The sequence below is a fragment of the Denticeps clupeoides genome, unplaced genomic scaffold (assembly GCF_900700375.1).
Source record: "Denticeps clupeoides unplaced genomic scaffold, fDenClu1.1, whole genome shotgun sequence".
Classification (NCBI taxonomy): domain Eukaryota; kingdom Metazoa; phylum Chordata; class Actinopteri; order Clupeiformes; family Denticipitidae; genus Denticeps; species Denticeps clupeoides.
Genome location: NW_021629700.1, coordinates 31218 through 55000, shown reverse-complemented (window position 1 = coordinate 55000; position 23783 = coordinate 31218). Strand labels below are relative to the sequence as shown.

Here is a 23783-nt window from a genome sequence, read left to right as displayed (position 1 = left end):
ACGGCTCTTTGTACACCAGCTCGGAATTTTTTTTATAGCACAGAGTGAGGGAGTGACACGACTCACATTCCCATCAGTCCCTTGGGTTTACAAATGTCACCTTTACAAAAGACACAAGTCACACACGACCTGAAACAAGATCATTTCGGATCTATTTTAGGACGGAAAACACACTCACGCGAGCAGGGGCCGACGGCACAGGACCAGGGCGTCGTACACGACACACACGCCGAACACGGTGACGCCCGTCTCCTTCACCAGCATGGCGCAGCCGCCCAGTAGCGCGCACAGCAGCAGCGAGGGGACCGACACCGTCGGCGGGAAGGAGTCCTCGCATCGCGACGGGGACACGCTCCTGCGGGACAACCCCAAGTTCACACACACAAGTGGTGAGTAGTAAGCTGCGGGGGGACGGCGGTTCTGACTGGGTCCCTCTTACCTAATATAGGAGAGAAAGGCCAGGAGGAACAGCAGACAGGCCAGAACGTCCGCCCTGCCAACCACTCCTGATACCTGCAAGCACAGAGGAGAAGACGAGAAAAGGGAGATAAGCAGCGGAACGAAAACCCAGCGGAGCCAAAAATCCACCCCACCGCACACACACTAACACACACGCACAGGCCGGTGTGTGTCTGCATTTACATTTACAGCATTTATCAGACGCCCTTATCCAGAGCGACTTACAATCAGTAGTGACAGGGACAGTCCCCCTGGAGCAATTTAGGGTTAAGTGTCTTGCTCAGGGACACAATGGTAGTAAGTGGGATTCGAACCCGGGTCTTCTGGTTCATAGGCGAGTGTGTTACCCACTGGGCTACTACCACCCTCTGCCGCGCAAAAGAGGTCGAGGGTCAAATGCAGCACATCACTTTGCGGGCAGACGGCCCCTCGGTTTTCATTTCCGCACCCCGCCCTTCCGACCACTCTTCACCCTTCAGCTACGCCGTTCCCGCACACACACGCGCGCAACACACACTCTTCCTGTCCTCTCTTTCACACGCCGATCCCACTCCCCCTCGTCTGTCCGGCTGAATGAGGGAAAATCCCTGGAAGATTCTGGAAAGTTAAGCTCACAGAGAGCTGCACATGGTGCTGATTACAGGCACTTGATGTATATATGTGTGTGTGTGTGTGTGTGTTTAGGCACCTTCCTTAGGGTTCTTTAACGTGCCTTTTTATGGCTGGAACCAGGTTTCCAGCGAGTGGAGCTCGCTGAAGGAAACCTGGCGTTTGATACGTAACGCCACCCAGCGCCACGCCCTACACCCCACAACAGCCCGTCAGACCCCGCCCGCTGCAGCTGCCGCTCCTATGGCTGATGGGAGGGTGTGTACGTTGCCATGCGTGTGCTGGAAACGCTCCGGCTTTCCACAGTGAGTGGGAGTGCGCCGACATTCCAGCTCCCTTACACAATTCTCCAGGAATTCCAGGGAGGCAGCTGCAGCCCTGTTTTTCAACCGAGGGGCGCGTGTGCAGATGTGCGCGCACACACACACACACACACACACTTGACGTTCTCGGCCCCTTGAGTCGCCCCTCGACGGAGCAGCAGCAACTTCGTGACCTCATCAGCTGCTGCCGCGTCCGGGCCGGACACACAGACGGCGCCCAGACTGCCGCCTGAAAGCAGAGCAGCAGAGCTGAATGGAGCCTTTCAGCGGCGAACAGAGGCGGCTTTCTGCTGAGGATCAGCAGCCAGACGAGCAGTAGAGATATTTACCCCCCCCTCAAACACACACACACACACACACACACACACAACCACAGGCCTGGAAGGGCAGAAAACCAAGCCGGTCGTCTTTTCACATTCACTTGTTCTAGCTGCCAGTAATTCAAGTGAGCCACCTGGCCGCTCTACGCTGATCTACACTGCAGTTGACCCTGTGTGTGTGTGCATGTGTGTGTGTTAAACAGCTCACACACGCTAATGACGCAGGAAACAACAAGAAAACGCAGAGTCACCGTAACCGTCGACACAGTCCAGCAAGTGTCCTTTATTTTTATCGTCCAGTGCCGTCTGCACTACTTCAGCACACTGGCATCTCTGCCTTTCATGGCTTGTTTTCTGCAGACTGGCCCTTTGCAATGCTAATTTCTCACATTTGCATTAGCAGGGCCGGTTGAATTATGCCGTATTACCGTTCATTACCTGCTGAATGGCCGAACGCTGCTCTCACTTACATTCGAGATATATAAGATCTGTCTGTTTCCACCATCTGACCAGACTCGAAACTGGAAAGTGTCCAAAATGACAAACTGATACAACTGATCAACAGATCAATGTGACAAAACACGATGCCCAACAACGCCCCGCCTGGATCCTCACAACCAGCCAAGTTCTGAGTAGCATTAAAGTAAGGACAGACAGACAGAATGAGATCCTGAACGTACACACGAGGGGACAGAGGGCCATATCCCGGAACGTTCTTCAACTCTGGACCTCTTCTGGCTTCACACCAGACTCGCAGGTAGATCAAAGCTAGAAAGGCAGCAGAACCCGGATGCTTCGTTGCAATATAGCTCCAAAGATGCAGAAATACTAGTTCACCAATGTAATTCCCAACACATACAGAATTTTTACAGCATTTATCAGGCGCCCTTATCCAGAGCAACTTACGATCAGTAGTTACAGGGACAGTCCCCCCCTGGAGACACTCAGGGTTAAATGTCTTGCTCAGGGACACAATGGTAGTAAGTGGGATTTCAACCTGGGTCTTCTGGTTCACAGGCGAGTGTGTTACCCTCTAGGCTACTAGCACAGAATACATACAATGCATTCAGAAATTGTGGCTTTTGTTATTATCATGCTACAATTTGTTCGTGTGACAGTACAGGATAGAATAAACGGAGGGAGGGGCTGGGTGTGTACTCACAGCTTCGGTGTGGATGGGGTGCACGGCGAAGAGCAGTGCGGTGAGGAAGGCCCGGCAGCCGTCGTTGAACACGCAGCGCTCGCATGTGTGCATGAACAGGATGGTCGCGGCACAGTGCAGACACACGTTCACCATGTGGAAGTAGAACGGATTCATTCCGGCCAGCATGACGTTCAGCCTGGGAGAAAAGAAAAACCAGCACCATCATCGCCATCTTCACGTCTAGCATGACTGTTTCCACACAGCCCTGAATAGGTTGTGCCACACTAAAATTATACATGCTTCATTTTTATGACCTGATTATCCATCCCTCACACAAAGACACCCTTTCTGTCAGACGGAAAATTCGGGTGCTTAGAGGTCAAAGTATGAAAATAAATATAGGGCAAAAACAGGTGGTGGCAGCAGCTTCACGCATCCCATGGTATATCTGAACAAAACGCCACCACAGGAGTCCTCAAATCCCTCCACCAATAAGAACGGCTGTGGGCGGGTTTGGCTAATCTGAGCTGATGTGTCTGATTAAGTTATAATACGACATAATGTGTGGCCCAGAGAGATGTAAGACGGATTTATGAAGTGATGTGAGGTTATGTGAGATACTGTGTAATATATGTAAGGCATGAGCACTGGTGTTGTGTTGTGAGGTATTACAAGGTAAAAGACGCTTAATGAGACGCTTAATGTTATGTAATGTGTGTCGCTGTGAGGAGTTTTGCAGAATTGATGCATTGTGAAACAATGTGAGATGTATAATAATCCTTATGAGGTGTGAGACATTATAAGGTAATGTAGCTCTATGAGGCAATATGAGGTATTCTGTGTATTCTGAGGTAAAGTGATGTAAAAAGTACCACTGTGAGGCTATTATTGATATTACAAGGACATTTTGATGTAAAATGTAGCACTGTGAGGCACCTTGAGATAAAAGGATATTATGAGGTAATTTGAAGTAAAATGTATTATTGTGAGCAATTTTGAGGTAAAATGATATTATAAAATAATTTGAAGTAAAATGTATTATTGTGAGCCATTTTGAGGTAAAAGGATATTATGAGGTAATTTGAAGTAAAATGTAGCTCTGTGAGGCACCTTGAGATAAAAGGATATTATGAGGTAATTTGAAGTAAAATGTATTATTGTGAGTCATTTTGAGGTAAAATGATATTATGAGGTAATTTGAAGTAAAATGTAGCTCTGTGAGGCACCTTGAGGTAAAAGGATATTATGAGGTAATTTGAAGTAAAATGTATTATTGTGAGCAATTTTGAGGTAAAATGATATTACAAAATAATTTGAAGTAAAATGTATTATTGTGAGCCATTTTGAGGTAAAAGGATATTATGAGGTAATTTGAAGTAAAATGTAGCTCTGTGAGGCACCTTGAGGTAAAAGGATATTATGAGGTAATTTGAAGTAAAATGTATTATTGTGAGCAATTTTGAGGTAAAATGATATTATAAAATAATTTGAAGTAAAATGTATTATTGTGAGCCATTTTGAGGTAAAAGGATATTATGAAGTAATTTGAAGTAAAATGAAGCACTGTGAGGCACCTTGAGGTAAAAGGATATTATGAGGTAAATACTGAGGTAAAATACTAACGGGGGGTGGTAGTAGCCTAGTGGGTAACACACTCGCCTTTGAACCAGGAGACCCAGGTTCAAATCCCACTTACTACCATTGTGTCCCTGAGCAAGACACTTTACTTTACTTTACTTTACTTTATTTGGCAGACGCTTTTATCCAAAGCGACTTACAATGGGAAGACACCAGCAATTCTCGTTCGATTTCTATAGAATATCAAGTATACAAACTAAGAGCCCTGATAAGGCTTAGACTTGTCATTGAAGAACATGCTCGGAGAGTGTTGGGTGCTAGACTAAGAAAAATTATAATGTATTTATACATTTTGTATTTATTTGTTAAATGTGTATGCATGTGTATGTGTTAAATTTGTCTGTAATATTTTTGGAATAAGAGGGTTTTCACCTTCTTCTTAAAAGTGGTGATAGTCTCGGCTAGTCGTGTGGAGGAGGGTAGGTTGTTCCACCAGCCAGGGACAACAACGGAGAACAGACATGATTGGAATCGGAGACCCCGTGAAGAAGGAATTTTTAGTCTCCTTTCGTTTGCCGATCTGAGAGAGCGTGTAGGAGTGTATCTAGGTAGTAGTGTGTTGATGTAGGCGGGCGCAGTTCCATTTACAGCCCTGTAGGCAGCATCAAGGATTTGAACTCAATGCGAGCAGCTACCGGGAGCCAGTGGAGGGAGGTAAGGAGAGGTGTAACATGGGTGTATTTTGGCTGATTGAAGATGAGGCGGGCTGCCATATTTTGGACCATCTGGAGTGGTTTTATGGTGACTGCAGAGGCTCCAGCCAGGAGAGAGTTACAGTAGTCGAGTTTGGAGATGACCATTGCCTGGACGAGGAGCTGCGTAGCCTGTTGTGAGAGAAAAGGCCGAATCTTGCGAATGTTGTAGAGAGTGAACCTGCAGGATCTGGAGATCGCAGCAACATGATGGTTCAAACTCAGTTTGTTATCTATCCAAACCCCAAGGCTTTTTGCAGATGCCGTGGGTGTTAACAATAGCGATCCAATTTGAATTGAAAGGTTTTGCTGAGGAGAATTGTTGCCCGGAAAGATCAGAATCTCGGTTTTGGATAGGTTGAGTTGGAGGTGTCGCTCAGACATCCATGCCGATATGTCTGAGAGGCAGGCCGAAATTTTTGTTGCTATAGTAGCATCTTCTGGTGGGAATGACAGATAGAGCTGGGTGTCATCAGCATAGGAGTGATAGGAGAAGCCATGTGATTGGATGATGTGACCAAGTGAGCGAGTGTATATTGAGAATAGAAGGGGGCCAAGGACAGAGCCTTGTGGAACCCCTGTGGTTACCCTAGAGAGGACAGATGTCTCACCTCCCCATGATACCTTGAAGGACCTGTCGTAGAGATAAGAGGTGAACCAATCTAGTGCGGTTCCTGTGACTCCTAAATCAGAGAGTGTGGTGAGAAGAATTTCGTGGTTTACTGTATCGAAGGCAGCAGATAGATCAAGTAGAACAAGGACGGATGATCTGCGGGCAGCTCTTGCAGCACGAAGGTCATCCATCATTGCCAGGAGGGAGGTTTCAGTAGAATGCCCTTTCCTGAAACCAGACTGAAAAGGGTCAAGAAGATCATGCTTGTGGAGAAATGAGGAAAGTTGAGCCAGGACTGCTCTTTCAAGAATTTTTGAAAGAAAAGGAAGGTTGGAGACTGGGCGGTAGCTATCCAGTAGAGATGGGTTTAATGTGGGTTTTTTGAGCAGGGGAGTAATGACAGCCTGTTTGAAAGCAGTGGGGAATGTTCCTGTTGTGAGTGAGGAGTTTAAGACATGTGTCAGAGCAGATAATATGGTGGGCTGTATGGACTGAAGGAGGTGTGAGGGGATTGGATCCAGGGAGCAGGTGGTGGGGTGACTAGACTGGAGAAGTGTAGACACGTCTGATTCAAAGAGGGGAGTAAAGGAAGACAGATTCCTGGTTTCAGAGGTAACAGCAGGACGGGGTCTGGGGTTAGGTGGTGAGAATTGTTTGCTAATGTCAGCCACCTTTTCTGTGAAGAAGGTGGCGAAGTCTTCAGATGAGAGAGAAGTGGAGGGGGGAGGGGGTGGAGGATTCAGGAGACGGTTGAAAGTCGAGAAAAGTTTTCGAGAGTCATTGCAGTTGTTTACTTTGTCCTGGAAGTATCTGGTCTTTGCTGTAGTTACAGCAGCAGAGAAGGATTAACCCTAAGTTGCTCCAGGGGGGGACTGTCCCTGTAACTACTGATTGTAAGTCGCTCTGAATAAGGGCGTCTCATAAATGCAGTAAATGTAAATGTAATTTGAAATAACTTGTAGAACTGCGAGGCACTTTGAGGTAAAAGGATATTATGAGTAATGTGATGTAAAGTATAGCATTGTGAGGTAATTTGATAATAGGCTCAATTAAAGTTTCATCTTAAATGCTCATTTCCCTTTTTCATTAGCCTCAGACAGTTTGATTTTAAGAATCAGCCTGGTTAATGACAAAGACGAAATAAAAACCTCACGCATAATGAGTGTCCAAGTGCTCTTAAAGCAAGAAAATGGAAGTGAGTCACATGAGCCGCAAGTCTGACATGCTCCAATTTAATCCATCACCAGAGCCACATATTACAGGAAAGTGGGCATCACGAAGGTCTGCTTCTGACTCAAGGTTGTGGGCATATTTCACGCCAGAAACGGCATGAATTGCAGGCAGTAAATGGACCGGGGGAAGATGAGATGATTGGATGTGGGTCCAAGAGACACAGGGACACTTGGGTTAATGCACTCCTGTCTAACACTCGGGGAGGAGGGGGCAACGATGAGGTCGGCGTGTAATCAGCAGACAGGCAGGTCAGAGCCCCGCTCAGCCATGACGGCAACGTTCATTAGTGGAACGAGTCGAGACCCCCCCCGCCTCCCTGTCTCCTCCGTCACTGATCTCCTCGCCTCCCCTCCGCTGTCTCCTGGATTAAAGCACCCTCCGATCCCAGCAGGCCGCTGGGACGCCAAAGGCTGTCTGGGTTTCACCATGAGGAAACTCCAGCAGGCAGGAGAAAGGAACGGAAAAGCGCTGCCGTTCTGGTCCCCGGTCTCCCGTATCAACCGGCACCAGCAGGATATCGGCTTCCTCCATCTTACAGCACGCTAAAACTTCAGCCTTAAAGATACTATGCGATACGCACTATCCCCAAAACAATACGAAGCAATACGATAAAACTTCAATACTTGAAATGAACCAACACGACATGAAGTAAAACGAGACATGTTAACAAATACTGAAGCAATACTGTACAATAGGATACGTGTGACACTGTACAGAATGAAGAGAAAGTAATATGATTCTATACAACACAATATGAAAAGATGCCATACGAAATAATACGGAGCGAATTTTACATGTAATATATTGATTGGAGGTGTAAATCTGTAACTGTAGAGTAGCGCGGTGTCAATTATTTAGCCAAAAAAAATACAATTTGAAATACTAACATTCCTAAACCAATAGAGCTGAAGTGTGGCTTTCTAAATGCTTCACAGGGAACTGAAACGATTACACGGACTTCGTGGAACCGCAGCGGCCGTGCGCCGGTGGGCTGTCAGGAGCCATATCAGTCGGACCGCCGTGAGTCGAGACGCGCAACGTCCACACAGATGAATTTCTGACTCGCTTGCTGAACAAAGCTACCGTCCCTTCTACCAAGGTAGACCCAGAAGACCCAGGAGCAAGACACTTATAGCCCTGAGTGTCTCTGGGGGGACTGTCTTTGTAACTGCTGACTGCAAGATGCTCTAGAAAAAGCACCGTCCCCACACACTGCTCCCCGGGCGCCTGTCATGGCCGCCCACTGTTCACCAAGGGTGATGGGTTAAATGCAGAGGACAAATTTCACTGTGTGCACCGTGTGCTGTGCTGCTGTGTATCACATGTGACAATCAATTCACTTCACAACAGTGACAAAAGTTCCCATTGAGCTCCCACCATCGCAGCTGAGGTGAAACTGAAAGCGACGCGATTGTCATTGCGAGACACTACAGCTCAGCACAAGGTGACACAACGAAACGTGTCCTCTGCATTTAACCATCACCTTTGGTGAGCGCACGGGGAGCAGTGTGTGGGGACGATTAAGGGGACCTGGGTGGTTCGGGATTTGAAGCGGCAACCTTCCTCACCCGCGAAGCCACCGCTGCCCACGCAGCAGACACCTGAGACTTCTACACGATTGGCAGCGTATTAACGCAGTTCTCACGTTACACTGATGTTCACCTCCCCCTGGAACAAGCCGGGCGGAGTGAAAAACGAGATGAAAGCTCCATCCTCAAAAGGGATCTGCCACATCGGCCAGTTTAAAAGTGAAAGATCTGAAGTTCACAGCGTGGACCCCGAATCCCAGGGGTCACCTGCAGGTCAGCAGGGGGGGGGGGGGTCAGGTCAGGCTAATTAGTCCGCAGTAATTAAGCTGACCTCGCCGCTGGAACATCCTCCCTCATCACCCGGGGTCACATCGGGGTCACCGGTCAGGTCCACTCACCTGAACGTGAGCACGCAGAGCGGCCGGTACGACTTGTGGCTCGCGCGGTCCGCCAGCGCGCGCCCCCAGAAGTCGTTGCCGAAGGCGGCGCGCACGGGGGACGCGCCGCGCGCGTCCGGATTGTTGACGATCGCCCACACGTCGTCGTGCACGAGCTCCCCCGGGAGCGCGTTGCAGTAGCAGAGCGCGCACGCCGCCGCCAGCGCGAGCGCGCGGCCCGCGCGCGCCACCCGCTCCCGCTCCCGCGCGGTCATGTCGCGCCGCGGGTCGCGCGCCGCCGTGCCGCGCGCGGCCCCATCTCCGGTCCGGAGCCGAGCTCGGGATGAGGCGGGGAAGCAGAGACGGCGGCGGAGAGCGCCGCCTCCTGCGCACGCGCATGCGCACTCCACGCGCCGCACGGCGCTGGTTTGTGTCTGTGTGTGAGTGTGTGTGTGTGTGTGTGTGTGTGTGAAATGACAAAACGAGGAAAGTGTCAACATTTTACTTATCCTACGACGAGCAACAGCAAGCAAAATAAAAAAAGTAAAAAAAAAAAAATAAAGCCCGCTTCTCATATCAGATTATCGGGAGGACGAAGTGGGCGCGGCGGAGATTTGCTGCAGCTGCTGTTGGATCCGGAACATCTGTCCGCCGCCATGCGGTGGAGCGACGCGCTGCAGGGCCGCCGTAACCCCAGCAGGCCCCCAAAACTCTCGCACATGAGGGTATAGTGCACAGGACAGGCAACGGTCCAGACATGAAAACATGTGCATGACAAATACTAGTGAAGTGAAAGTGAAGTGATTGTCACACGTGATACACAGCAGCATAGCACACAGTGCACACAGTGAAATTTGTCCTCTGCATTTAACCCATCACCCTGAGTGAGCAGTGGGCAGCCATGACAGGCGCCTGGGGAGCAGTGTGTGGGGACGGTGCTTTGCTCAGTGGCACCTCAGTGGTACCTTGGCAGATCGGGATTCGAACCAGCAACCTTCTGATTACGGGGCCGCTTCCTTGACCACTAGGCCACCACTGCCCCATACTAGACAATAATGCAATAATTACATTGCAATAAATGAGGTAGTGTTGGAAAAATGGAACAAAGTTTGCCCTTATCCAGAGCCCTTATCCAGAGTGACTTACAATCAGTAGTTACAGGGGACAGTCCCCCTGGAGCAATTTAGGGTTAAGTGTCTTGCTCAGGGACACAATGGTCGTAAGTGGGATTCGAACCCGGGTCTTCTGGTTCACAGGCGAGTGTGTTACCCACTAGGCTACTACCACCCTAGAGGAGAGCTGGGTAAACAGGGGGTGTCCTGGGTGACTGGCGTCCACGATACCGGGCTCGGCCCTCCTCTGACAGCAGGTGGAGTTAATGGAGCTGAAGGAAGCCATTTCGATGACAGGACCTTCAACACCACTTACAGATCAACGCCTCGGACAGCAGACCTGACCACAGACCAGCCATGTCGCCACAGACCTGCAGTCTCAACAACAGAACCAACAACTACAACAGCATTTATTTCTCATCTCTCAATGGGCTTTGACAGCCCCGCACACAAGGAAAAACTCCACTAAACCAACTGTGGGAAAAAAAAGAAAAACCTTGGGAAGGATTTATACAGAACGGGACGCCCTTTTGGGGCTGTGGTGACCTAGGTTGGGGCAGTGGTGGCCTAGCGGTTAAGGAAGCGGCCCCGTAATCAGAAGGTTGCCCGGTTCGAATCCCGATCCACCAAGGTGCCACTGAGGTGCCACTGAGCAAAGCACCGTCCCCACACACTGCTCCCCGGTGCACTGTGTGCACCGTGTGCTGTGCTGCTGTGTATCACATGTGACAATCACTTCACTTTATTATTTATTATTAGGGTAGAGGGAGCCTGCAGTTGGTGTTGGTGCAGGGTTGGTGAAAAACAAGTCCAACAGTTGTAGAGGCGGAAAAATACGCAGTACAGTATAGAGCATCTGTCCATGTTTGGAGGTACTAGACAGCACAGAGTATGTTTTAGTCCAGCGTCATGGTCTACACTGCTACTGGTCCAGTTGAAGATCCCTGAAGCTTTAGCCGTTATGGAATCTGAATGAGAGCAGGAAAAAAACATATCTTTATTATGTCTGTGCAGCACATACATCACTGTGCAACATGTTAGTCGGTAGTGAAAGGTTTTTGCATCTTCCCGATAGTATTGTTGAACTAGTTCAGGAAGGGACTAGATCTAAAACCACACATATAATACTGATTAGTGAAAAAGTGAAAATGGAAGTAATGTTCATGCTGATATGTAGAAATGTGGTACAAGAACTGGCTGGTGAGCTCTTCCAACTCTAATTTAATGAATTATGTCCGACAAGCAAAAGTCTACAGATGGAGAACGATACTGTATTAATGATCAGAGAACAACATGAGAACATCTACATCATGTCATAGTTTCCTGAAAATAAGGATTTCTGCAGTAAACGTGTTAAGTGTTTGACATGGAGGGTTTTATTGTATTAAAGTGAAAGTGAAGTGATTGTCATTGTGAAACACTGCAGCACAGCACACGGTGACACAACGAAATGTGTCCTCTGCTTTTAACCATCACCCGTGGAGAGCAGTGTGCAGCAGTGTGTGGGGACGGTGCTTTGTTTAGTGGCACCTTGGCGGATCGGGATTCGAACTGGCAACCTTCTGATTATGGGGCCCCAGCAATGTTCTTTGCCATGTGTAGTTTTTGAAAAACACGCTGTTTTTTAATCTTTTGTTGCCATATGGACATCCACACCACACCCTAAATGTCAGTGTGCGCTGCTGTGGTCTGGAGTGCAGCGATTTCAGATGGAGGAACCGTCACCTTCCTGGCCCTGGGCGTAACTCCCGCAGCAAGCTGAACATCTGGACAAATCTGCTGCAGCTGTGAGACCCAGAGAAGACTCTTCTCCTCCGCCTGAGACTCTTCCTCGAAGGCTAATGTGCACTAAAGGGGAACGAATGTGGGAGTCTCCATGCGATGCCGCAGGAAGTGCACTCCCAGCCCGTGTCTGAAGCGGCATCCGACGTGACAGGAGGAAGGGGACCAGGCTGCTGCTTCTGGATGCAGCTACACAGCAGCATGTGCGTCATTACTTTTCTATCGCAGTACATCAATAAAACATTTTATTGAATGTGCCTTTCAAGGGTATCGGACAATAAAGCAATTGTACTATCATTATACTCAAAATGATCTGAATGATTGGGGAGGATTGCATCAGGAAGGGCGTAAAACTTTTGTCATGCCAATTGTGCAGACATCCAGAGCGGCTAATCCTCTGTGGCGACCTGAAACTGGAGCAGCTGAAGGACAAAGAATAGAAACATAAAGTATGGGAGAACTCGATGCACGCTCAGCAGGACACTCTCATGGCTCATGTGAATGCTTGAGTTGGAATAGACCAGAGGTGCCACAGGCCGCGAGGTCATCGCATACAGATCCATGACTGTGGCGATGCGACGCGCAGACCACGGACGAACTACATATCCCACAATGCAGCGCTTCCGTTGCCTTGCCGAACACAAGATCTGTATAGGAGCAGTTCCCAAGTCGACGGCAAATTGGTTGTGAAGCAGCTTGCACGCTTTTTCCGTGCTTCAAAGTCACCGCCAAAGCGCCGCTTGACACATATTAAATAGACGACTAAAGGACCAAAAATTACCTGCTACATTTCACACACACATACACACTGTATAATCATTTACATTTATATTTACAGCATTTATTAGACGCCCTTATCCAGAGCGACTTACAATCAGTAGTTACAGGGACAGTCCCCCTCTGGAGACACTCAGGGTTAAGTGTCTTGCTCAGGGACACAATGGTAGTAAGTGGGGTTTGAACCTGGGTCTTCTGGTTCATAGGCAAGTGTGTTACCCCACTAGGCTACTACTACTAATCAGGAGAGTTATACATTAAAGGAAGATCTACTCTATGAGCAGCTGGACTTTATTGAAAGTGAAGTGATTGTCATTGTGAAGCACTGCAGCACAGCACACGGTGACGAAATGTGTCCTCTGCTTTTAACCTTCACCCTTGGTGGGCAGCCATGACAGGTGCCCGGGGGGGAGTGTGTGGGGACTGTACTCTACTCAGTGGCACCTCAGTGGCAACCTTCTGATTACAGTGCCGCTTCCTTAACCGCTAGGCCACCACTGCTTTTGGAATCTTTATCAGGTGATTGAAACAGGGACTAATGTAGACAAACACACACACACACTGCCAGGTGGCATTCCTTGACAGGACGGTGAAAATCAGAGACAAAGTCCCCACAGAAGCATCTGACCCCATTATTACAACCCAGCGGCTGATTGGAGCTTAATGAGCTGCCAAGGACTTTGTGACGCCATCGGTGACAAGCGGTGCTCAGCCTCTCAAAGTCCATTAGCGCCGGGGGAACAGAGAGCCCCACTCAGGTGTGGAGTGCAGGGTCACGGTGGGCATGGTCCGGACACCGCTGATTAGCGCTTAAACCAGGGAAGTGCTGAGCGGTGCAATGTGCATGAGTCGAGCGGGCTGGAGAAAATTCGGCCCTCCGCCGTGCTGTAATGGAGGGCTTTTACTTCCACGATGTTCGGCCCGTACTAACTGTGTACTGGTATGAAACACAAGCACTGCTTTGGTGACTCGGAATCAGTATTAGGTCTTGTTGCTCAGATCTGTCACGTTAATCCCTTCAGAGGCGCCATAGTAACCAGATAATCAGGGGTATCTTACTTTACCAAGATTTTTTGTTGTAAAACTGCCCAAAAGCTGAAGCTAGGGGGAAATCTTTCGACACGGAGCTGATCCAAAGCACACATGGGATCTCAGCCAAGGAACGGCTTGAGAACTGGAAGATCCGCGTACTGCAATCTGAGCCTCGACCTCAATCCCGCAGAACTCCCACCTGAGGACCTACAAAGTGCCGAGAGGAAGTGCCTCGGAGGGTCCACACACACTGTTATCCGCTGTCTGACACACACCTGGTCCTCTGCAGGATCATGGATGACTGGATGTGAGAAGACGTCGGTGTCTCACAGAAGGGCAGAGCCTTTCCTCATGTACTGATGCTGATACTGAATGCTGAATTCCTTATGGGCCACAGTTGACAGTGGGTCATGACCTCTGGGGATGTCATTCAGATACAGATGGGCACCTGAACACAGTTTTTAAGGATATTTCAAGTTACCAAATTTCACCCCTGACAGCAACGTTATAAACTGTGGGAGGAACACATAACATTTTTTTTTTGTTACATTCCAAGGAATAAAACAGTCCAGCAGTGAAGTCACTCAACTCCAGCTAATCAGCAGAACTCTACTCATCCATCCTTTCTTGAGATACAGATTATAGCTGAAGCATATACAGTACAGGCCAAAAGTTTGGACACACCTTCTCATTCAATGTGTTTTCTTTATTTTCATGACCATTTACGTTGGTAGATTCTCACTGAAGGCATCAAAACTATGAATGAACACATGTGGAGTTCTGTACTTAACAAAAAAAGGTGAAATAAGTGAAAACACGTTTAATATTCTAGTTTCTTCAAAATAGCCGCCCTTTGCTCTTATTACTGCTTTGCACACACTTGGCATTCTCTCAATGAGTTTCAAGAGGTCGTCACCTGAAATGGTTTTCCAACAGTCTTGAAGGAGTTCCCAGAGGTGTTTAGCACTTGTTGGCCCCTTTGCCTTCACTCTGCAGTCCAGCTCCCCCCAAACCATCTGGATTGGGTTCAGGTCCGGTGACTGTTCATAGGTCATGGTTTTGATGACTTCAGTGAGAATCTACCAATGTAAATGGTCATGAAAATAAAGAAAACACATTGAATGAGAAGGTGTGTCCTAAGGTTTAGCATGTACTGTATATACTCATAAGTATATATGACTGTGTAATAATGAAAAACAATGATTTGAGTAAATCATGTGCAGAACGTCGTTGTTTTTATTTCATATTGTATTGTAGGAAGAGAGATGGTGCAACAGAGACTGTGTGTGTGTGTGTGTGTGTGTGTGTGTAGTGTAGAGCAATGCACCGCCCAGCCCCCAGCCCGATGCAAATAAAAAAACGCAGCATTTGAGATGCACGATGCATGAGTGGCTCTGAGTCGCAGTCGGCCTGCAGATTCTCGAACGAAAGGAGAGTGGTCGAAGCGAGCGGGGTTACGGGGGGAAGGCGCGTCAGCACCACCTGCTGGCCGCAGCCGGTACATCTCCGTGCTACGGGTTCAACAGTGACGGAGCTGCGCGTCTGGCTCGCTTCTACAGACCCAGACCACAAAAGTAATGAGTGTGAAAGTTCGGCTTCACTATCTTCTTACAGATTTTTCTAGTGGAAAGAGACCGAACAAAGTAGAGCAGCCGCTTTCTCGTCCCAATAAAGTGAGAAATTGAATATACACTGTATATTTTTTAAGAGGATCTGTGACGTCGCGTACTAAACGGTTACATTTTTTTATTTGTTTGGTCCTGAGGAAAGACATATACTTTTATCCACAATTAATGATAAGTTTACACATTTGCCCGCACAGGCCCCCTAGTGTCCAGATGTTGAACCGCAGGCGTCTGCGCAACACCGCCCCCTGGCGGGCGGAAGGCGAGGCGTGCGGCGGCAGAGCTCCGCGCTGGGACTGGTTCTTTTGCAGCCATTTTCTGTCCAACCACACGGCTATTCTGAGCAGGTAACCAACCAGCGCTTCATTGTGTGTCTGTGTCGGGCTCCGGCCAATGATGGCTAACCGGTTTATCCTTGGGTCGAATGGGAACGACTGGTTGTCGGCGGGAGTGGGAGAGAAGCCGCGGTGCGCGGATTTTAACGCGCCGCGCCGGTTCTTTTGTGAGCCGAGCGGCGAACAAGCGGCGTGGGACGCGAGCGGCTCGGCGCCCGTCATTTCGGACGGGACGCCGAAAATAACAGAAAGCGGCGGCGGGCGGTGTTCGCGTTTCCTTTCGTTTCCCTCCGGCGCTTGTGAACGCGGTTCTGGCGGAGAATAAAACGTGTGCGGTTCGTCAGGCGGGCCGCAGTGTCCGGGGATCAGACCTCGGACCCCCGTCTTTGTGGTACTTATTATTTAGCTCATCTCGTTCCAACCGGTCGATGCACATCTATTTATCTAATATACTCTGTTGAAATTGGCAAGATGTGTACAAGAGACCTCGACCAATTAGAACACAGCAAAGGCTCAGCGCCATGGCGTTAACTGACCAGTCGTAACATCAGAAGAGCTCAGCGCTGTAGGACACTGACCAATCGGGGCGCGGTGACTATTCAGCGCTGTAGGACACTGACCAATCGGGGCGCGGTGACTATTCAGCGCTGTAGGACACTGACCAATCGGGGCGCGGTGACTATTCAGCGCTGTAGGACACTGACCAATCGGGGCGCGGTGACTATTCAGCGCTGTAGGACACTGACCAATCGGGGCGCGACGACCATTCAGCGCTGTAGGACACGGACCAATCGGGGTGCGGTGACAATATAGCGCTGTAGTGAAATTGACCACATTTACAACATTTACCAGACGCCCTTATCCAGAGCAACTTACAATCAGTAGTTACAGGGACAGTCTCCCCCCCGGAGCAACTTAGGGTTAAGTGTCTTGCTCAGGGACACAATGGTAATAAGTGGGATTTGAACCTGGGTCTCCTGGTTCATAGGCGAGTGTGTTACCCACTAGGTACTACCACCCCTACCAATCAGGGTGCGGTGACAATTCAGCACTGTAGCGACACTGACCAATCGGGGCGCTGCTTGTAGGGCGTTAACAGCACTCCTGTGTTTCAGATGGAGGGAGAGAATTCCACCACCGACGCCTCTCAGCTGGGGGGTGTCATCGCCGGAGAGTACATGAGCGGGGGCTACGTTCTGCAGGCTCAGGACGGTGAGGTTCCAGCAGTCCGGAACATGCACAGCACTCAGCAAGAAGCCTTGAGCCTTCAAATATATTTTTAAAAAGAACGTTGCATAATGCATAGTGATTTATTGCATTTGCATTTACATTTACGGCATTTATCAGACGCCCTTATCCAGAGCGACAATCAGTAGTTACAGGGGACAGTCCCCCTGGAGCCAAGTATTGCTGGAGCACAGCAATATTTGCACAATTTTACCTTGCACATTTATTATTTGTTTGACTTGTTTAGCACTGTCTGTCACATTGTTGACTGTCTACATGTTTTTTGTTAAATGTTTACATTTACATTTATCAGACATGTTTTGTTTTATTGCAGCGTGTACATGTTTTATTGCAGCGTGTGGGGTGGCTCCAGGCTGCACACATTGACACAGTTGTTCTTTTTCCCCTTTCCCACGGTGCCTTGGTGAAGATGATGGCGACGATGGCCTGAATGACCATGACGACGGCGGTTGCAGTAGAGAGAATTTTCGGGAACAGGACATCTACCTGCCCATCGCTAACGTTGCACGCATCATGAAAAATGGCATTCCTCAGACTGGGAAGGTGTGTGAGTGTGAGACCGAGTACCAATCCAGTACTAGTATTTCGGAGACTCAAATATGGCTTTCTTTACTTGTATGGCAATACAACAATTACTTAAATATACAAATACACTGCTTGGAACTGCTCACCTCAAAACATGGAGGCTTCATGTTCACATCGGGATGAATATTTCAATGTGTTCTACTTACACATCCACAGATTGCAAAAGACGCCAAGGAGTGTGTGCAGGAGTGTGTGAGCGAGTTCATCAGCTTCATCACGTCCGAGGCCAGCGAGCGCTGTCACCAGGAGAAACGCAAGACCATCAACGGCGAGGACATCCTCTTTGCCATGTCCACACTGGGCTTTGACATGTACATGGAGCCGTTAAAGCTCTACCTGCAGAAGTTTAGAGAGGTAGGCAAGCAAAAGGAAGTGATGTCACCATCGATTTTTATTTTTTTTGTTTGTTTGTTTAAATCTTCACATTTGGGATTCTAGGCAATGAAGGGGGAGAAAGGCATAGCTGGCGTGGGCGTAGGCGATAGCCTGGGGGAGGAGCTTACAGATGACAGCTTTGGTGAGTGACGTCTGATTTCATAGCATAACCTTTGTTTGTGATTAAAGACTCCAAAGCGCTTAATTTCCTGTTCGGATTTCAGCCAATCAGCTGCCAGCTGGACTCATCACCACAGACGGGCAACAGCAGAACGTCATGGTCTACACCACTTCCTACCCGCAGGTAATTTTACTCACTTAAACAGTCACACGGGTGTGTATGCGATTGCATAAACACACAGTTCTTCAGTAAATGGAATTTAAAAATGAGCATTTAATTGAGGGGTTTAACCGACAGGAACTTTCTTCTCTCTGCAGATTCAGGGCGTTCAGCAGGTTCAGTTCTCGTGACACAACGTTCGTCATACATTCTGATCAGAAGGCTGAACATCTCCACTGGTACTGATTGCACTCTAAGGACCATTTTAGATTACTTTGATTTAAACAATTGTACATACATTTTGTTGAGACAGGAAATGACTCTGCCCTGCTTCTTAATTCACTATTTGTTTTTTGGTCGCATGATTTGAGATCATATTTGCAATGTCTACAGTTTTATAATTGTCTACAATAGTCCAGAATGAGGAAGTAGCCCCCCTCCCCCCTTTTAAAATCTTTAATTAAAAATCATTAAAATCAAGTTCCAGATGACTAGCACATACTTTATCTGTTCATTTCTGTACATCTCGAAGACACACATTATGTATTTTTGATTTTGCGTTGACGCTTGGAATAAAATGGCTCACTTTTTATTTGTTCACGTTCACTTTTTACATCTTTCAAAATGTCAGAAAACATAAATAAATTGCAGTATATAATACTGCAGGTTTAAGGAAGCCAAGATAATTGCTCTACAGCGGATGAAAGTGCATGCATTCCACAAAAAAACAAGTAAATTACGATTACATGAATGCGTAAACCAAATAGATCAGTGAATTGTGCTACAACTTTCACAATAACGGCGTAGATCGGAGTTCTTCAGTCTCAGTGTCCCGCTCAGCCTCCACCTTGGGACGATTCTACAGCTTTATCTCCCGTTGAACCAAGTTTAAAAAGCTTCTTGCACAGCATACAGCGGGACTCAGAGCTGTTCATTTCCCCATGGCTGACACACCCAGTAGCATCAGCCTGCTAACGTGGTACCTGAAAAAGCCCCCCGTCTCACACAAACACAACCCGGAAGTGTTGTGGCTCCGATCCCATGCACAAGAAATGCAAACGCTCTTTAAACTCTGGATTTAAGGATTACTAGTCATTTTGGAAAACCAACAATTTTTGGCAGTCAGGTCAGCAAGAAATCCAGTGACTTGCAGTATTTCTTAAAAGGTAATGGCTTTTATTAAAATGGTGTGGATATTACATGTTCAATGCAACGATGGAACAGAAATACAAGTATAAAAATTAAAAATCAATGCACCTTCTACAATCTTCGGGGCACTCTTCTTTAAAATATGACTTTAAAAAAAAAAGTAAAATCATGCCTCAGTTCCTGATTGGCTCCTGAAGAGCGAGGCACTGCTGGTTGGTTTAAAACATGAACGTATAAAAAAAAAAAATCATCTCTTAAAAACAGAGACATTTCTGTAAGAAACTCTGATCCCAGTAGTGAAGTGGATCAGTGAGGAACTGAACGAGTTTCTTTGAAAGGACCAAGTTCAGTCTGCGGTCACGTTACATGTCAGTCGGACCGGACGAGGACGTCTTCAGTTTAGTGGCATCTAGGGACACAGTTGAGTCAGCGGAAGGAATGGAAGAAAAACGCGAAACCACCCAAGCCCCGCCCACTTCACTGTTCCGTTACCATGGTAACTCTCTGTGTTGGGTGACAGCATCACACACCTTGCAGCCAGCGGATCTGGGTGGCTGGACCATAGCCCTGCTCATTCTTGGCGGCGATACGGAATACGATGGCAGGCCGGGCGGAGCAGTCGATGTGGGCGTTGCTCAGGTGGGCAGGGGTCACGGTGCAGGACGTCTTTGTGCCACGGTAGATCCGAATGAAAGCCATCTGTCCTGGCCGATCGGCGCTAGAGCCGCGACTTTTCCGCACAGCCAAGTACATGGAATATTCCAGAATCTTTCCGGACGGAGGGGTCGGTGACTCCCAGGTGATGTGGATGTTGTCAGAGGCCTGACGGGAGAGAGCACGGTGCACATGAATCCACATCGAGGACCACCCGACTGGATAAAGTCGGCAGGTGGCGCCGTACCTTGGCGATTTTGACGGCGGTCGGCGCTCCGGGGAAGCCCGGCTGGCAGGTCTTAAACTCGGTCGCGGGGCTGAAGTCTCCCTGCCCACAGCTGTTGATCCCAGCCACCCGGAAGCGGTAGGTGACGCCCGGCTCCAGAGTTCGTTTCTCTCGGCCCTCAAGCCGGTAGGGCCAGGGCAGCTTCAACTACGAACAAAGACAAGAACATAACCTATATATAACCCGTATATACGTAATTTTTAATAAGAAAGATCTTAAATATGATCTTAAACCCTTTTTTTAAACCATTATGACTTTACAATACTGATGTTTTACTGTTTGTGAGCAGGGTGTGGTTTAGGGCCGGTTGGGGTCACGGAGGGGTTCTGTATACTGACCTCTCTGGTGCTGGGCGGTCTGCTGGGAGGGGGCGGGGTCAGGACCCCGTTCTCAGGGGGCAGGTAGTACTCTGTGACTTCGGAGTACAGCGTTTTGAAAACGCCCACGTCCGACCACGAGGCCTCGCCCTGACCTCCGACCCCACCAGCAGCCTGCAGACAAGAACAAAAACAACGTCTGTGACCGTTTGCAATGACAAAGGTATCTTGGCCAAGAGGTCAAGGAAAGGTCGTTTACCTGAGTCAGGGGGCCAGTGGTGTTAACATCGGAGCCTACGGGAAATAAATCGGAAAGAAATAATCTTGCGGACATTTAATAACGCCGCTCATTCCAGATTAAACTAAAACAATGAGACAGGGCGATACCAGTCTGTATCTCCGTGGATACTAGGGTCAGGGTAGCATCCAAACTCGGTCCGTTCTGGTTCCCCAAAGCTGCAAGGCACAGTTTAAAGACAGACAGGTTTAGGGTACATCGGGAACGCTGGGAAAATGTGGAAAGCCCACTTTAATACCATATTAGGAATAACAGTTCCTGGACCCACGCGAGGTTAAGGCGTCTACCTTGTGGACTGTCATCCAGAGTGGGCGGTATGGAGTCTGCCGGCGAATCAGAGGCACCGGTGGGCGGGGCTGAGGACGCGACCGGTTGCAACTGGAGCAGGTAGAATTCGGACGCCGGTATGGGGCGCCAGGCCACGTGCAGCATGCTGATGGTGGACTTGACCAGGAACACGGGTGCGGACGCGACGGGCTTCTCTAAACAAAGCAGCCGATTCGGTTTCAGGCGACAAATTCATTCATTCGTCCGTTCGTTCGTTCGTTTCCGGACTCGCGCCAACGCCAACACACCTGTCTCCAGGTACCACAGGTCTTTGCAGCACACCTGGTAGTTCCAGCTCTTGCGGAAGCCATCGCGGCCGCTCCAGATGTAGAGGCGCGAGCCGATGGTGGCGGCACAGTGACCGGCCCGGGCCCGGGGCCCGCTGTCCTGGTACTCCTTGGCCCCCGAGCTGACCAGGGCGCCCGGCTCCGGGCCTAAACATTCCCACGTCAGGCTGTCTGTAGAACAAGGAAGAAGAAGAAGAAAGTGAAGTGATTGTCACTTGTGATACACAGCAGCACAGCACACGGTGCACACAGTGAAATTTGTCCTCTGCATTTAACCCATCACCCTGAGTGAGCAGTGGGCGGCCATGACAGGCGCCCGGGGAGCAGTGTGTGGGGACGGTTCCTTAAACGCTAGGCCACCACCGCCCCAAAACTCATAACAAAAATACATTGTCATTTTAAACTGTACGTTTTAAACTACTTTTATTTATTAGGCTCTAATATTTCATACCGACCTAAACTGAGAGCATAAAGAGAGTTGGTACAAATCCACTCGGCCCCCAGAGCGTCGGGTTCGTCCTCGGCGTCCGCGACTGGGACCCAGCCGCCAAACACGAACATCCTGAGAGGAACGAACAGTCCAGCCTGAGATCGGACACTTCTCACCGCGGCGCGCCGGTCTCAGAGCGGGACGGTGGGGAATTCACCTGTTTCCAATCAGGTTGGCCGTGTGGAGGCTCCGGGCCAGGGGGCGCAGGCCTCTGGTTTCGGGCGTCGACCAGGTCATCGTGTCTGTAAAGCAGCGGATGAGCATCAGTCCTCAGCAGCACTGGCAACGTATCCGGATAAGGAACGACAATAGTCACCGATGTCCAGCTGCCACAGGTCGTCCAGTCGGTGGCCACACATCCCCCCGAAGATGTAGAGCTTGTGGGTGTGGCCCGCCTTGGTGTACACCACCGACGTGTGTGACTCGCGGGCCGAGGGGCCTCGTCCTCTGGTGTCCGGAAGAGTCCAACCCTTCACCCCCGACACGACCTGCAGCTCCAACTCGTAGAAATCCGACAAGTACCTGCGGGGGGCGGAGTTACGACCTGTGTTTACGATGCACTTTTGTTCAGGCGACAAGGAACAGTTTAAGGCCTACGCTCACCTGGGCACGTTGCCATTGGGGTCCTCGCTGTCATTGGCCAGACCGCCGAACAGGTAGCATTTGTTCCCACAGAGGGTGAAGCTGTGCCCGATGCGCGGGCAGGGGGGGTCGGCGTTCTTCGGCGGCCTCGGCTTCAGCTTCTTCCACAGCCACCGGCTGGCCTGCAACGTCGGAAACGTCCGCGGTCAGCACGCGCCAGGTCGGACGTGGGGGATCGGGGGGTCCCCGCCAGCGTTCGGCCGGCCCTCACCTGCAGCTCATACAGGCAACTGCTGTATTTACCAAACTCCACCATTCCCCCGAACACCAGGATTCGGGTCCCTTCGCACGCGAAGCCGTGGGCGGCGCAGCCGGGGGGGATGTCTCCTCGGACCGCTGGGAGGAACCACTGCCTGGTCACTGGGGGGGGATTTCATGATTTTCAAACCACAGACAACTTTCCAGAAGACCCAGGTTCACCCCACTTACTACCATTGTGTCCCTGAGCAAGACACTTAACCCTGAGTGTCTCCAGGGGGGGACGGTCCCTGTAACTACTGATTGTAAGTCGCTCTGGATAAGGGCGTCTGGCAAATGCTGTAAATGTAAATTTACGATCAGCAGTGACAGGGACAGTCCCCCTGGGGACACTCAGGGTTAAGTGTCTTAACTGGTGGTTAACCACTGGTGAATATTTATAGGAATATCACAGGTACCGTGTAATGGCGAACATAATCACAGTAATTACAGGCGATGAATAATGAATGAAGCGGCCGCACCGGTGTTGTAAACGTGCAGCTCCTCGGCGATGCCCTCGTTCCCCCCGCCGAACACCACGATCAGCTCCCGGATGGCCGCGGCGCGGTGGCCGTGTCTCGCCCGCGGAACGGGCCCGCTGGGGGACTGGACCCGCTTCCACAGCGGCCTCGGGGCGGCCATGGCGCTCCGCAGGGCGGGCCGCAGCTTGTTGCGATGCCGCGGACGCTCCGGCGGCTTCTTCTGCGACTGCGGCGGCGGCGGCGGCGGACGAGGCGTGTGCGCGCCAGCGCCGCCTGCTGGGCCAGGGACGCCTAATTCGGCCAAATCTCGCGAGAAATTATATTTATTTCTTATATAGCCCCAAATCACTTACAGCATGTCTCAAGGGGCCGTGACAGACCCCACACATGACCCTCCACTAAAAAAAAAGGTGTGTTTAATGATAAAATACATACAAAAATAAAACGCACATACAAAAAAAAAAAAAGAAAAAAAAAAGTTAAAGGTTACCAGTAGAGGGCGCTCATGTCGTACGAATTCAGCTGG

General features: G+C 49.5%; 3 protein-coding genes across 4 annotated transcripts in view; 1 reads left to right on the top strand and 2 right to left on the bottom strand.

Annotated features, from left to right (window-relative positions):
- The window catches only part of LOC114771993 (protein O-mannosyl-transferase TMTC1-like), a 23738-nt gene extending 14458 nt beyond the window's left edge, over nucleotides 1-9280 (bottom strand). Inside the window, exons 1-4 of the mRNA XM_028965175.1 lie at nucleotides 8959-9280; nucleotides 2874-3051; nucleotides 440-513; nucleotides 179-355 (exon numbers count right to left, since the gene is read on the bottom strand). Of these exons, the coding sequence (XP_028821008.1) occupies nucleotides 179-355; nucleotides 440-513; nucleotides 2874-3051; nucleotides 8959-9212 (683 nt within the window). The 5' untranslated portion in view covers nucleotides 9213-9280. The remainder of the gene's footprint in view (nucleotides 1-178; nucleotides 356-439; nucleotides 514-2873; nucleotides 3052-8958) is intronic.
- A 6211-nt stretch (nucleotides 9281-15491) lies between these two features.
- On the top strand, nucleotides 15492-18680 carry LOC114771994 (nuclear transcription factor Y subunit beta-like). 2 transcript variants are annotated; one of them, XM_028965176.1, is made up of 7 exons: nucleotides 15492-15612; nucleotides 16716-16812; nucleotides 17258-17391; nucleotides 17590-17787; nucleotides 17872-17950; nucleotides 18033-18112; nucleotides 18247-18680. In XM_028965176.1, exons 2-7 carry the CDS (start codon nucleotides 16716-16718, stop codon nucleotides 18277-18279), a joined length of 621 nt encoding a protein of 206 aa, XP_028821009.1. In that variant the 5' UTR covers nucleotides 15492-15612; the 3' UTR covers nucleotides 18280-18680. The 2 variants fall into 2 exon arrangements, with proteins under 2 accessions (XP_028821009.1, XP_028821010.1); XM_028965177.1 differs by lacking the exon at nucleotides 15492-15612 and adding an exon at nucleotides 15682-15991.
- A 561-nt stretch (nucleotides 18681-19241) lies between these two features.
- On the bottom strand, nucleotides 19242-23496 carry LOC114771998 (host cell factor 2-like). The gene is made up of 14 exons (XM_028965182.1): nucleotides 23258-23496; nucleotides 22750-22898; nucleotides 22500-22660; nucleotides 22213-22418; nucleotides 22054-22138; nucleotides 21862-21968; nucleotides 21368-21577; nucleotides 21080-21274; nucleotides 20882-20950; nucleotides 20754-20788; nucleotides 20516-20668; nucleotides 20139-20324; nucleotides 19768-20059; nucleotides 19242-19646 (listed from the first exon to the last, which is right to left on the bottom strand). Exons 1-14 carry the CDS (start codon nucleotides 23415-23417, stop codon nucleotides 19600-19602), a joined length of 2055 nt encoding a protein of 684 aa, XP_028821015.1. The 5' UTR covers nucleotides 23418-23496; the 3' UTR covers nucleotides 19242-19599.
- Between the last annotated feature and the right edge of the window lie 287 nt (nucleotides 23497-23783).

Excerpts from the sequence above, each read along its gene's own strand:
- LOC114771994 (XM_028965176.1), top strand. The coding sequence starts at position 16,716 with ATGGAGGGAGAGAATTCCACCACCGACGCCTCTCAGCTGGGGGGTGTC. Across the intron at positions 17,951-18,032 it reads GCTTACAGATGACAGCTTTG|CCAATCAGCTGCCAGCTGGA; the intron begins GTGAGTGACGTC and ends TTCGGATTTCAG. Across the intron at positions 18,113-18,246 it reads ACACCACTTCCTACCCGCAG|ATTCAGGGCGTTCAGCAGGT; the intron begins GTAATTTTACTC and ends TTCTCTCTGCAG.
- LOC114771998 (XM_028965182.1), bottom strand. The coding sequence starts at position 23,417 with ATGGCCGCCCCGAGGCCGCTGTGGAAGCGGGTCCAGTCCCCCAGCGGG. Across the intron at positions 22,899-23,257 it reads GCTGCACGTTTACAACACCG|TGACCAGGCAGTGGTTCCTC; the intron begins GTGCGGCCGCTT and ends ATCCCCCCCCAG. Across the intron at positions 22,661-22,749 it reads GTTGCCTGTATGAGCTGCAG|GCCAGCCGGTGGCTGTGGAA; the intron begins GTGAGGGCCGGC and ends CCGACGTTGCAG.